This window comes from Phyllopteryx taeniolatus, chromosome 7 (assembly GCF_024500385.1).
Source record: "Phyllopteryx taeniolatus isolate TA_2022b chromosome 7, UOR_Ptae_1.2, whole genome shotgun sequence".
Lineage (NCBI taxonomy): Eukaryota > Metazoa > Chordata > Actinopteri > Syngnathiformes > Syngnathidae > Phyllopteryx > Phyllopteryx taeniolatus.
The window spans coordinates 27671236-27686079 of NC_084508.1; the positions used below are offsets into that span (position 1 = coordinate 27671236).

Here is a 14844-nt window from a genome sequence, read left to right on the forward strand (position 1 = left end):
ACAACAAAATAACCAGCCAATTAATATGTTTAGAGATATAAAATAATACACATCCACACAGGACGCCACATCTGAACCAGAAATGAATTGTTACGCCACTGCACACGTGATATCAGAGCGTTGGGTAGGTTAAAAGCATATTTTATATAGCATATATAAGAAGTACATTGCACCAAATAGAAACCAAAATGATTGTCCATACATAAACTATCCAATTCAATATATAATCAATGTTGTTTGTTTGCAAAATAGAGTGTTGTTTTAATTTTGACGTTTGAGATCTGATTAATCTGATTTAATGGACTTGCTTTTTTTTTGTTACCAGGGTTCAAAACAGAATTGGCAAAATTTAATTAATCCATAGACATATTTTTTATGATGCCACATCATAATCTCATATATCTCATATGAATCTCTTTGATTCAGACTGTAACTCCGTCTGCCATTACAAGGTTGATGTAATAAAACATTAAAATTACAAATATTGAAGCCATATTTTATTAACAATTATGATTATGACTGTCGCACAGTAATGTTCTTGACAACATTTTGAAAATATGGAAATCCAGACAAATTTGGACAAATTGTTCTGGAAGTGAATTTTTATAGGTTGGCAGCTCTGTGTTGAAGTTCGTAAAGCCACAGATTTGTTTGCATTATTGTTGTAATCGTCACTTTAGTTTGTGGGATTTATTATAGACTTATAAATGTATGTTTACGACACACTTTGGCATAATTTTGTCAAAGTATTTGGTAAATTTACAAGTGTTATTGAAGTAGAGAAACTGACTTTCATATTAATTCCTTTATTTTATCATAATCCCAACCTATAAGAATAATTTATGTATAATAAATCTGATATTGTTTATTGTAATACAAATTAATGTATTGCTTGTGTTTAAAGAAAAATACATAAAGACCTTTATTTTTTAAATTAAATTGAGAAAAGAAATCTCAATTTGATTATTTTCCCTAGGCCAAAGCCATTTCTAATATAAAAATATGGCTTTTGTGCCATATTGAGGCCAAGAAATTGTGTTAAAATGAGGGGAGGAGCTTCATTTGGGCAGCCCATAGCCTGGAAAAAAACAGTATTTCGCCACCATCTTGTGGCATCAATAGAAAATGGCAAAGCTTTTTGGGTGGGCGTCAAATACAAATACTGATTTTTCGCTGTTCGCAGCAGGGCTCAGTTCCTATTCCTTGCGAATAGTGGGGGTTCACTCTCGTGTATATGCCCTGCGATTGGTTGGCGACCAGTTCAAGGGTGTACGCCGACTCTTGCCCAAAGTCAGTTGGGATAGGCTCCAGGTCACCTGCGACCCTGAGGATAAGGAGCATATTCTAAAATGGATGGATGGATTTATATCCCAACGATTCTTGCAGTGCGGTAAAAATGAAACTTCTGCAAAACATCCTCAGTTTAGCTGACATTTAAGAAATTATTAGCGCAAAAATGCACCACATAGAAAAAGTGGCCACAATTGCCACCTACAACCTTTCTACAACTAAGCCATGTGTTTAATGCCGCCCATGGTATAAATGTTTATAATGTGCGTATATGAGCGTGCTCGCATTTCACTGTAATGCGAGTGTATGATTGGTACAAGAGATGGGTTAGTGTGTTAGTTGTTGAAAAAACTAATATCAAATGTTTATGAGCAGCAGAATGATTACCCCCATGCCTACCCTCCTCCCAGTAATGGCCTGACACCGACAATGGTGATACAATTGTTAGATCAATGTTCACATTATCCAATCTTTTCTTCTGTGTCTTGCTTTCGTTCTTCCTTTATGCAGGAGGCGTTGGACTATTTTATGAAACAGATGAATGATGCTCACCACGGTGGGTGGACCACCAAAATGGACTGGATTTTCCACACAATTCGACAGCATGCACTAAACTAAGCCGCGCACAAACTCATTCAAACTTTTTTAGTTGCACTTACGTTTTGCCAACAGCATTACCACCTCCTCTTCTTCATTGCGGTCTCAATGATGCCTTTGTTTGGAGTCACCCCTCTTGGAAGTTCCTTCTTAGAGGATTGTTGTCATACAGCATGCCATCTCTGTTTTTGGTTCTGAAAAACCAATGACCATTGCACTTCAACTACTTAAACACTGCTTGCAGAGGAGAAATACCAATTGGTCAAAAATCATAAATAATATTGCATTCATCCAGCTGCATGTCTTGCTCCTTTATTAGATCTGCACTGTGGCCCCACCCTAAAACATTTTTTTCCTGGAAAACGTTTCCTTGTCAGCACCAATAAGAGAAGGACGCAGACACACACGCAAAAAACTGAAACTGAAACTGCCCCTGTGAGCGCCATCTTTGCCAAAAACCAAACCCAACTAAACCCAAGCCTGCAAGGCATATTGTTAGTCTCCCCCAACCTCAAAGAAACAGAACTCCACCCTCGGGAGCATTTGTTGGTGGTGCACTTTGAGACTTTTCAACCAACTTCAGGGTGATGTTGCCTCTCCATCCGCTACTATTTATTGTTGTTTTATAAGAATTTGAGCAATAATCATGGAAGTTAATGATTTGCTTTCGCTGGCCACATGAAATGACTTGGCGGGCGAGATTTGGCCCCCGGGCCTTGAGTTTGACACCTGTGGTATAAGCGACTAGGTCGTATTTGTGTCATGGGGCAGGTTACAGATTATTATGATTAGTTTTATTTATTTATTTAAAAAAAAGTTTTTAGACACCTTTCACTTGAGCAAAGTGGCTACTATTATTGCACTAACTGCAATTTTGATTTACATGATTTACTGTATTTTTGTTATGAAAAACGGACAGTACGGACAGTTTACGAGAATTTAGCTTTTACTTTCGCAGACATCCAGGGGAAAGTCAAGTCTTCCTGTTCATAAAAATGCCTTTTGCGTTGCAGCATTACACTCCACAATGCTGAAGCCCATACACCATTGCTACCACTATTGCGAGATGGATTATCATGATCATCTTGAGTGTGGAATTTAACATAACAATATCACACCATGTGACTTTTATTACTACCACACATTTACTCACACTTAAAGTTCGAGTATGCTATTTTCCAACTGCTAGCAAGATTTGAATGTAACCTCACTTCACTCCCTGCCAGCCCCCCTTGTGTCTCTGCCCCTTTCAAAAGAAATCCCCCAGGTCACTAACACGCATGCATGGCGGCATGCCAAGACAGCTACATTGCTAGCATGGTTTATTCATGATGGAACCACGCAGCCGTCTGCATGTGGGACAACACTGTTATATATTTTTGCCCTTGATTTGTCTCGAGAGCTGTCCAACTCCTTGTTTTTAACTTTTGTTGCTAACTGGAGTTAAATAATCCAGCCAAGGAGCTATAATAGTCTTCTTTGGAGAAGCTGTGTGTGTTCGCATGTGTACATGAGAAACGATTGAGACACTATTTGGTCACGTCTCCTGTCTCTACAGTTTTTGATTGGCTATTCTAGTCTTGCTGCCACCTTTTGTAAAATGATCATTAAAATGAAATTAGAGCCATAAAATGGGGCCAGAGAAGCATTATTTTTCAAAAGATCATTTTATTCTACTGTCAGGTCATATAAACAGTTTTAACATATAATACAAAAAGTGTTTTTTTTTGTTGTTGTTTATTTTAACTGCAATCTCTAACTGACTGGCTTTTTTTTTTTGATCAATGCATTTTCTTCAACACAAAACACAGCACCTTTCGTGGACACAACCCATATCAGAACCCTGTCTTACTTAAATGTGTGCATGCTCACTGTATTAGCCCGACCTGCCATCATAACGTTTGATTGTATTAGGAAGTCTGTTGCGAGGTGAAGCACAAATGCAATGTTCCATTGCAGCATGGCTTGAATGTATTTAATTGCTACCACAGGCCATATGTGCACTCACTATTTATCATGTGTCATGTGATCAGATGCAGTTTTTTAATTTGTTTGTCTTTTTATTGAGGCTGGTCAAAGTTCATCATGCAGTCGGGCAAATCAGTTACAGACTTTTTTTTGTTTTTGTTTTTTTGCATGTTTCGGTGCTCTCTATGAAAACCGTGATGCAGTATACATGCAAAGTTCCAGTCCAACTTTTTTATGGCAAGCTAAATGAGTGTGTTTTGAATGTCCTTGCCTGTCTGTCAACGTACTGTACATTTGTTCCTGTGCCTGTGCAGGTTGCAGAACTTAATTGGCAGGTCCCAGCGCATGCATTTTGTGTGCACGTGTGGCACACCAACCAACTGCACATTATTTTATTTATTTATTTTTTAAACATTGCTTGTAAGGAGATGCAGAGAGGGAAAAACAAGGGGAAAAATAAAATGAAAATATTCATTGGATATTAAACTTGAAGTATCATAAATCTGAACCACAGTGTTGGTGGATTTTTTACATAGTGTAGATAAAGAGTACTCTTTACTAATAATGTGTGTGTTGAGCTATGTGCAGCATTGTATACATGTTTTTCGTGCCATTTTTATGAATGTGATTTAGCATTAAGTTCACTTTTCCATTAGTCGTCAAGTAGATGATACTTTTAAATCACTTTAAAAACAACAACAAGCCTCAAAAGTATGATTTCCAGCAGAGTACGCTTGTTGAAAATTATTACGGTTTAGGACTTTTAAACTTCTAAAAGGAGTTGTTTTTGTTTTTTTTAACTCTAGCTTTGTTGCAAAAAATGTTTTCTGATTTAACCTTATAATGCACAGATAATTTCTGATGATTTACTGTCAAAGTTGTATGATTGCGAACTCAAATTGGCTGAACTGTTGGGTCGTGTCAACAAATACCTAAACAGGACACAAACTGCAATCCAGTGCAATACAAATGCACAACATATTAATGTGAAATGAAGAAATTGTTAATGTTTTTGATTGTGTAACTCTTTGGGTCCCAATTTTGTGTTAATTTTTCTAAAGATTTGTTCCCTCTTGAACCTGCTATAGTTATGAATGTAACTGTTTATGTTGTGGAGCCTGAAACAGAACAGATTCTGAGGGTTTAAAACCCCTGCTCGTGTATAAATACAGTACTCCAGTTTGGATCAAATCATTGTTGGTTACCACTTGTGACTAATCTTCTGAAATGACCGAAAGGAAAACACTGATGCAGTGATTATATGGTCATCACTATATATATATATATATATATATATATATATATATATATATATATATATATATATATATATATATATATATATATATATACATACATACACACACACACACACACACACACACACACACCGTGTTGTTTATTATACATGTTCTACATTTCTATTGCATAACATGGTGACAAAACCTTAGCCTATACTATGAATGTACATTGGGCCAATGTATTATTTTTCACAGTCTATCTGCATGAGATTGGCTGAAGATACCTGTATATAGTGTCCGCCGTCAAATCAGTCACAAGTACAGTATATTAATAAATGAATGCCTTAAGTTTGCTTCCATACGGAACACTCGACAGATTTATTGTCTCATTACTGTGTTTTTGTTTTTTAATTGTATTTTAAGTTTCTGTCTGGCTGCTTGGTCACAGGGTAAAAGTTTGTACCTGAACTGACTGACTGACCATCTAAGTGTTCTGTGAAGATGTACAAATACATTTGTTAAACATTCACAAGACTCTGTGTGTTTTTGTACGAAGTCCGGACCCATCAGTATCAGCGCAACAGGCCTCTTAATAAAACATTTCAACCTACAAAGGAAAGATGTAATCGACAAGAAGCCTTTATGTATTCATTCTACTGTGTCACCACTTTTGAGATAAATTCATTTGATAAATCTTATCATTTTGGGGGGAAAATATACTGTACGTTTTCCTAAATCAATGTTTGAGGCGGACAAATTATTCATATAATAATTCACTTCCAGTAGGGGTCAAATTAAATTTTATTCCACAAAGCCCAGAAAAATCAAACTTCTTAAATTTTGTATATATAGACCTACTAGGAAAACCTTTTGGCACACAGTCATGATTTTAACATGTATTCAGTTGTATTATGTACAAATATTTGTCTTTTAAATGTATTCAGTGGACTGAAATCAATTTACATTTCATGTCTAATTGGAATCAAACCTCACTTGTCTTGTGTTTCCAGTGCTCTTTGTGGCATTAGGATATTTCTTCAAAACAATCCATTATCAGAAGAACGTGATGAAAGAGATTACTATGAATTATGCATGATCCCTTGATGATGGATTCACGCCAGGTCTTCATCACGGAGAGGGCTGTTTGTGGGAGGTGAGACATCCAGGGTGGGAGCCACAGGATGGATGGGATGGAATACCTTCCATGTCTTGGATGGGCAGTGAAAGGGGTTGTTATGAGCAGCTTCTGCAGTGGGAGATGCGGTTGTTGTGTCCTCCTCGGATGATTCCTCTTTGCCTTGTGTTACCGACGTGATGACGCGACCTTCTTTCATACCATCCCTAAAGGGAGTCCAGCCCACGGGCAGGCGCCTGCTGAATCGCTGAAGATGCAAAAAATGCATAAGCGGATTGTGGCTAAATCCTAACTCTGGTAAGGTAACTATCGCATAATATGGTAAACGGGCTTATGTTTGGCTCAGCGAGATAATGGCATGAATATAGGTTATTTGGAAAAATCTTTTTTTCCATTTTTTTTCCATCTCTATCATAAACATGACTGTCAATCAAAACTAAGCATTGTTTACTTTGTCTAAAAAGAATTTTCAACTATCACTTGTTTGCGACCACAGATTGAGTGTATATTGTATTAATAAAGAGGTTCAGCATTTGCAAATTCACATTTGTGGATATTTTTGGGACCTTCATTATTTGCTGACAAACTCACCCATTTGCTGTTTTTGTGCTCTGGCCAAAGCTATAAAAGTATTGCTTTTGGGCCGATTCTAGGACCAGATGTTTTGGGGTGCTGAGCAAAAATAAATTTCACAGTTTTATACATTTTAATGCAGTTTCATTCCCAAATTTATGAAAGAAAAGCAGAACACTTTTTGGGAAAGTCTGTGACTAAACTGTCAAATCAGATAAAGTTTATTTATATGTTGAGCCACAGCAAAAGCAGAATGGATTGGCATCATAAAATAAATGTATTGTAACCCTAAAGTGAGTACCAAAAATGGACCTTGGACTTTTTATTTTTTTTTACTTTGGAATGCAACACACAAAATGTAAAACATTAATAGAAACTGAGTTTTGTATAAATACTAATATGTGAATTCCTAGGGGTAATAGTGTTAATGGGCATCGAGTCAGTAAGCTCTTCAGTGGCACCTTGGCTTTAATATTATCACATTTAAAAACAAGAGTATACAAGCAGCTCATGTTTCTGCAATTTTGTTTAGTTAAATTACTTAAATTAGTTACTTTATGGTTGCTGTGAGTAAGTGCATAAAGCTTGTATGGGATCTGTCATATGTATTTTAAAGTTCTTTATTGTATTTACTGTATCTCTATATAGATAGGGACCTACCTCAGGAGGGAGAGGACCTTCTTCACACTCTATGTTGACCTGAGGGGACACATGTCTCCATGGTGCTACATCCACTGTGGAATTACAGTTAATGATTTCCTGCACACAGAACCAGAGATAGCTTGTGACAAATCCACCTTGAGAACATCACACAAAGCAAGGACAAACATGTTTTGTGCCCATGTTTACCATCTCCTCCTCATCATGCATACACAAGTCACTGAGTTCATTGTGTTCAGCCTTGGCACAGATGGTCTTCCTCATGTCAAATCTCAGTTTAAATCTGAAACCTGCCACCACCTGAAAGGCCACAAAAATGTTAGGAGAAAAAGAGCACTTCTTGACATACAGCTTTAAACACTTGATACTTTGCTATCTCCCACCAAATCAACTCAATAATCCTTACCTGTCTTGTTGCATGTCCGATGTTGTTAAGATTAAACAGGTGTGTACAGTTAGAGTTGGAGTTGTACTTTGTGATGGAGACTGATAGAGGAACCTTAATTTCCTCTGAGTTCTCGTCAATCGCAATTGGGCAGCCCAGACAGGAAGCTCTTTCTGGCATGATTTGGTCATCTGGACAAAGAGTCCAAAAAAAGAGAATGCTGTGTTAGAGGCTTAAAGGAGTAACTTCACAATTGTTTTTTGCTTGTTTTAAATACCACCACAAGTGACAGCAAATAACTCACTTTGATGATGTAGCATATGGCCTGCCTGCTCAATATGATATCATTCAACATTAATAATAAAAGAAGACTGGAATTTACAAAGCAAAACCAGTTTGTTTAAATCTGAAGAGACTCATCTTCCTGGCACCACCAGTAATCCTCCTGCATGTTTGGTTTTACAACCGAATCTGTTACCATTGGAGTTGATCATGAGCACACAGTTGTTTAAGTTTGACTATTCACGAATTACTACACCCTACCCTTTTATTGCCATAGAAGCTTAAGGCAACTAGTTTTCTCAATGACAAATTATTTCGACAATGTAAATGTTTGTGTTCTTTGCTGTAGTGGACTATATTGATTACTATGGCAAACACTCTTTAACATTTGTAGTTAATCATTCAAACATTTAGAGATCCCACAGGTACACTTGTGATCACAAGATTTGCTCATGCAACCGCTTCTCAAAATGACAAACAACCTACACCTTCAGTCAGTGGTGATTTCTGGTATGTGCAAGATGTGCGGCAGCATTTCTGGGGTTCAGGGGGTGGTTTGAGGGCAACGTAGCAACGTGCTCATTGATAGTGAAATGGTTTTCTATAGGTATCATGACATGTAAATCATTGCCATTTGTATGGGGAATTTGAGGCCCAGTGAGGAGACATTATAAGGGGTCTCCAAGAATTTTGCTAAAAACTGTTGAAGTCAGAGGTTATTGATGTTGAGGAAGTACATATATCATCTTCCGTGTCACTTACCCTCACTAGGGTCCTGGGTGTGCTGGAGCCTATTCCAGCTGTCTTTGAGTGAGAGGCGGGCTACACCCTGAACTGGTCGCCGGCCAATCCCAGGGCACATATAAATAACCATTTCCATTCACACCCACAGGCAATTTAGAGTCTTCAATTAACCTAGCATGCATGTTTTTGGGATGTGAGAGGAAACCGGAGTACCTGGGGAATAAAACACGCAAGTACGTGGAGAACATGCAAACTCCACACAGGGGAGGCCGAGTTTGAACACGGGTCCTCAGAACTGTGAGGCAGATGTGCTAACCAGTCGCCGCCTACATATATCATTTATATACAAAATGAATCTTATTGGACCGATGATTGATCCCAGCGGAACTCCACGTAACTTGCATTGGATCTGATTTGACTTCATTTTCCTGAACATATTTATTTATTTATTTAATTTTTTTACAAGATAGTCAGTAAGCCATGATTGTGCTTTTCCTCTGATTCCATATCTTTCCAATTTTCTTATCAGCATAGTATGATCAATTCTGTCAAAGGCCTTTTTAAGGTCTATGCGGACCCCAACTATATATTCAGTTATCTATGGCTTTTGAAATTTATTCTGTCAAATCAACCACTACCATTGTGATTCGACCTATTTGATGTAAATCCATATTATTGTTCTCTCAAAAGGAGAGAGGTTATTGATGTCAAGGAAGTATGACATCTTTGTTGTTTGAAGAGTTCTGTAGTTGGGGGAGGAGCTATGGTTAGATTGTTATTGGTCGGTAGAACGTGACTGAGTGTTATAGGGGCATATGTATGTTTTTCCAAGTGGTTAATTAAAAGTGGAAACTAACCAGCGATGGAGGTCTTCTTGTTGCATGATAATCAACAAATGCAAGTTGCCTTGCTCTCTGCCTTTTTTCAATTCAAATTAATTGAGATTGTATCAAAAGTAAGAGTAAGATCATGCATTTTTATTTCAGTTTTTTTAGGTCACAAACACGACATATCTGTGGAAAAAGCATGTCTCGTTTCCGAAATTTAGTCAGCTTTTGTACAAACAGAACATACAGTACTATAATTGCGTATCTGGTTCTTCGGTACTTGAACGCAATTAAAGCAATTCAGTCAAGTCCAACAATGCTACAGCAGTGTGGGGGAAAATGGGCCAAGTGTGAGGCAAATTTGTGTATTATTAATTAGTATTATTTGGCATTGTTAAAAATTTATAGTGGTACATGTAGGTGCCTTTCATGCAACTAGTGCTGCTTAGTTTTGATGTGAGTTATTATTTTTAAAAGCACCTTCACTCCCAAATGACTAATTATACATGTGAATAATTCCACTTCCACTTCCTATCTTTCAGGATTTAACAAACACATCCATGACATGAATTAAGTGACTCACCAAGGACACAGTGGACCTGTTTCGTGTCTGTTTCAGTCTCTGTCATGAGGACTGTAGCATTGCATGAGAGCGGCACCTACAGGAAACACCAGGATTTTTTTAGAGGACTATCAATCATACAGTAGTCAAAAACGATAGATGATGCCAAATACACACAATACACACTTCAACATGTGCTGTTCCAAGTCAACAAAGTATAAAAACCATTTCATAGACAGCTGCCGAAACCCTATGAAATATCATTACTTTGTGTCCATAAGGGTGATAGTTGCACTCTGTCCAAGGTTTGGGACTTCCTGCCAGACAGTCACTTCTCCTGCTGGAAAACTGCAGCCAGTAGAACGATTCAGAGCCGATCTCTGACTGAGGATACAAACACACACATGCGTGTACACGCACACAAACACCACAATTTTTAGTTGTTGAACAAACCACACACACACACCACAATTTGTAGTTGTTGAACAAGTTTCAATATGTTTTGTATGGCATGAGGGGGGTAATGGTGTTTGTTGTTGTTCTCTCAAAGTGCTGTTTTGCCAACCCTGAGCACACTTTGAGGCGCTTTAAAATAAAAGAGGAACTCCTCTAAGCTTCCCTCTACGAGAGAAACAACTGTTGTGGTAATGCACCAGCACTGCATTACCAAATCAGCAACTTGTCGTAATAAAAACTTTTTGTACCCAATATTATCATTACATATAATTTGTAATCAGACAAACAAGTGCATGACACACTAATACATGTAGGTTTTAAAGCTTCTTTACCTTGGTGGCTGTTAATATCTGAAAGAGGGCCAACTTGTAGCTGGTGTGCAACCTTTCATTGAAAGTGTTTAAAGCACTGGTAACGGCCTTCTCAACAGACGGGTCATCGCAGAAGATGTGAACACCTGGTTGGATGTCCTTAAAGAGGAGAACGTTGATTGAGTCAAAACAACTTTCATGAAAAGGTCCCTTGGAAGGACAATGATAACATCCTGCATGTAAAAGCAAACAGATGAGCAGTGCTGGAACCAGGGGCACCGCCATGGATTTTGCCCCTTGTGACAAAGTATCACTTTGGGCCCCATTACTTCGTTGCCATGATTCCAAAATATTATGTTTCTCGGGCCCCTTTGAGTCATGAGCCCTTAGAATCACCAGCATACAATATAATAAATACATTACTATATTATAAATATATTACATTAAATACAAGTTGACACTTGTATTTTAATGGGTCATGAGTGGACAGAATATTTCAGCATGATAATTATTAACTCAATCAAACACTAACTGCTAGATATGAACTGAGTTTTGTATTTTTTTTTTTTTTTAAGGTACTGTATATTTTGATGCTAACAGGGTGGTGGCAGCATGGTTGCCTTGTGGTCAGCATGTCTGGTTTACAGTTTTGATATTTGGGATTTGAATCTTGCCTCCTGCCTTCATTTCTGGGTGTTCTTTTTGTGCTTCGGTGGGGTTTCTGCAGGTACAGATTCAATTCCTTTGTTTAAGTACAAGTAAAAAAGTAAAAACTCTGAAATCTACTTTAGTACAAAAAAAATGTTGACTTTTTTTTTTTTACTATCAATTTTATACTTGGACGAGAAACGAGGAAAAAAAGAGTTAGCTCGCATTGGCTCAGGCCTTTGTGCTATCAAAACATTGTGTTCCCATAGCTTTGAAAACATTGTGAACTGACTAACAAAAAAACGCTAAATTAGCTAACGATACGTTAACAACAACAAAAAATACACCTAATTCTTGGAGCCATCAACCACAAACAATCCTCTCAAATAAGATCAAGAATGGGGAATATCTTGCGCACATAATATATTGCTCCATCATCGTTAATGCTTCCTGGTGCACGTTCCTCCATGTCGCTGCTGTCCCTGTTTTTTTCTGCTACAAGCCCCCAAGATCGAAATCAATCAAGATCTTAACCACAGCTAATTTTACCTCTCTCTATTTATTGTCTTTTTTTACGACGTTTCATTGTCTGCAGTTTGGAAAAAAGTAACAAACAGCCTATGTAGGGAGTAAAAGTAAAACGCCATCAGTGAAGTAAATGCTCAAATAAATGACATCAGAAAAATCTACTTGAGTACAGTGATTATGTATTTATTTTTTGTTACTTCCTACCACTGCCTCCGACATCCCAAAAACCTGCATGTTATGTCAATTAAAGACTAAATTGTCCATAGGTGTGAATATGAGTGTTAGTGTTTGTTTGTCTATATGTATGTCCTGTGACTGACTGACGACCAGTCCAGGATGTACCCTGCCTCCTGGCCAAAGTAAGCTGGGATAGGCTGTAGCTCACCTGTGGCCCTACTGAGGATGAGTGATATTGAAAATGAATGGATAGGGCGGTACGGTGATGCATGTGGTTAGCGAGTCTTCCTAACAGTCAAGAGGTTCAGCTCGGACATGAATCTGTGTAGGAACTAAGAAGTAATTCAATTTGCAATTCAAACTTCACTGCCAAAATTTTGTTTTTTTTTAACAGTATTTTTGTATCATTTGTACACTATTGGGGCACCTTACTATGATAATTTATTAACATAGTTTAATTATTTACATTCATTCATTTTAACCAGTCAGGCACCGTGCCGCCAATTATTTACATAATCAACTTTATTTATTCACCGTTGAGTGCAGACTTTGTAATCTGTAGAACTAATTTGGAATTTGTAAATTATTTTTACTCGAGCACAAGTACTTCTTCACTTTGTGGGTGCGACGTTCGGCTTAAAGACACAAAACAACAATTACTGTAATTTCCCCCAAAAAATTGTCAAAAGTCAATAGTACGCATTATACATGGGTATAGGGGAAAATGGAGGGAAAAAAACTCACGTTTTATAAATGTATGCTGCCATCAAGTGGTTATGAAAAAGCTGTACACTTTCATTCCAAAATGCCACCACCATCTAGTGGTTATAGAAAAAAGTGTAGCCTACACTTGCATTCCAATATGACAAAGGCACGTACGTATGACTGCATATATGTACAGTTGTGCTCATAAGTTTACATAACCTGGCAGAATTTGTGGAATTTTTTTAATTATTTTTTTTTTTAAATATGACTGATGACTGAACAACAACCATTATTAATTTCTTTATGGTTATGTTTTGTTTAATGATAATGCTATTCTGAAATGCTTGACCGTTTAATTTTAATCCCATTTAAATAAAAATTTCGCCTGGTCCTTCATGTTTTCTTCAAAGAATTGAACCCATCTTACAAATTCTGCCTGGGTAATCAAACATATGAGCACAACTGTTTGTTTTCTAATTTACTAAATAAAAGTAGGGCTGTGAATTTCAAAATAAGAGCAAGTAAATAAAAAAAACAAGGATTACGTGTTCAAATAAAGTCCTTAACTTCAGAATAATTCTTTGAAAAAAAACTAACAAAATACAGATAATACTTCATGTTTTGATCATATTGGTAGAAGCAAAATCATACAATGAAAAAATGCATTATACATAGGTAGAACGGTTTTCCAGAATTTTGAGGTCAACTTTGGGGGTGCGTATTATACATGGATGCGCATTATACACGAGAAATGACGGTACTTAACAACAACAAATTACTGAAATTCTCTTACCTGGGCTAAAACAAGGCCCAACAGAACCAGCATACACAGACCCACTCCAGTGCTCATGGTGCTTCGTTCTTCTTCACTCTGAAGCAAAGAGGAGACAAAGGGAAACAATTTGAGCATGAGCTTTAAATACAAAAACGGATCCATGTAAAGAACAGCCTTCAAACTCAAGGCCCAGGGGCCAAATCCGGCCCCCCATATAATTTTACGTTGCCCGCAAAAGCAAATCATGCGCATCAACTTCCATAAATCTGGATCAAGATTTTACATTGTCATATTTCCTAAATAACGTTGATATTGCAAGCATTTTCATGTTACCAAATCCCTTTTTACAGTAACTTCAACAATAGTTGAATTAACTATTATCATTGACTTCTGATTTCAAAACTAGTTTTCCATGAATTTGTTGTGTATCTGTAATAATATGATGAGGCAATTCAAGATTTATATGGTTTCACAGTCATAACGTCCCTCTGAGGGAAACCGTAACTACAAGGTGGCCCACGACAGAGTTTGACACCGCTGATGTAAAGGCAAAACTATCATACATAATGAGCCGATATGCTACAATTTACAAAAATCTTGAAATAAAAAAATGTGCCACGCTTACGTTTCACAGAGGTTCACAGAAGCCTGGTCTTGATCCGATTGGACTCGACTCCTCTTCACCCTGGAATGAATGACTGAATGAAGTTTTCCTGAAAATGTAGGTGCTGAGAAGGATGATGACTCACTGATCAACACACAGGACAGGAGGTCAGACAGAATACACATGCACACACGCACACACATATACAAGTGACTGCAAGGAGAGTAAATGTTTGCTTGTTTGTTTGACCTGTTCAGTAAAAGTCAGAGGCAGCACATGAGACATGCCATCATCAGAGAAAAGCGTGTCTCTGTTTTTGTATCACCAGCACACACCCTCTTGCTCATTAATTTATAGTTGCTGTAAGTAAGGACTG

The 14844-nt window shown here is 37.4% G+C and overlaps 2 protein-coding genes across 10 annotated transcripts in view; one reads left to right on the forward strand and one right to left on the reverse strand.

Moving 5' to 3' along the window:
• Window positions 1–10643, forward strand: part of pik3ca (phosphatidylinositol-4,5-bisphosphate 3-kinase, catalytic subunit alpha) — a 52986-nt gene extending 42343 nt beyond the window's left edge. For 8 of the 9 annotated variants that reach the window (XM_061778408.1, XM_061778406.1, XM_061778405.1 and 5 more), the window contains one exon: window positions 1801–6143. In XM_061778408.1, the coding sequence (XP_061634392.1) occupies window positions 1801–1908 (108 nt within the window). In that variant the 3' untranslated portion in view covers window positions 1909–6143. Of the gene's footprint in view, window positions 1–1800; window positions 6144–10244 lie in introns of those variants that run through there. The other variant, XM_061778409.1, reaches the window with a different exon arrangement.
• Window positions 5880–14646, reverse strand: kng1 (kininogen 1). Its single transcript, XM_061778416.1, has 9 exons — window positions 14490–14646; window positions 13883–13960; window positions 11053–11190; window positions 10532–10648; window positions 10286–10361; window positions 7871–8040; window positions 7654–7764; window positions 7465–7563; window positions 5880–6478 (listed from the first exon to the last, which is right to left on the reverse strand). The coding sequence occupies exons 2-9, from the start codon at window positions 13937–13939 to the stop codon at window positions 6209–6211; spliced, it is 1038 nt and encodes a 345-aa protein (XP_061634400.1). The 5' UTR covers window positions 13940–13960; window positions 14490–14646; the 3' UTR covers window positions 5880–6208.
• Window positions 14647–14844: the final 198 nt, after the last annotated feature.

Bases quoted from the DNA above. Each gene is read 5' to 3' on its own strand.
- kng1 (XM_061778416.1), bottom strand. From the start codon at position 13,939: ATGAGCACTGGAGTGGGTCTGTGTATGCTGGTTCTGTTGGGCCTTGTT. The intron at 11,191-13,882 runs GTAAGAGAATTT...CTCCTCTTTAAG, and splicing joins TGGGCCTTGTTTTAGCCCAG to GACATCCAACCAGGTGTTCA. The intron at 7,765-7,870 runs GTAAGGATTATT...GTGGCCTTTCAG, and splicing joins TCGGACATGCAACAAGACAG to GTGGTGGCAGGTTTCAGATT.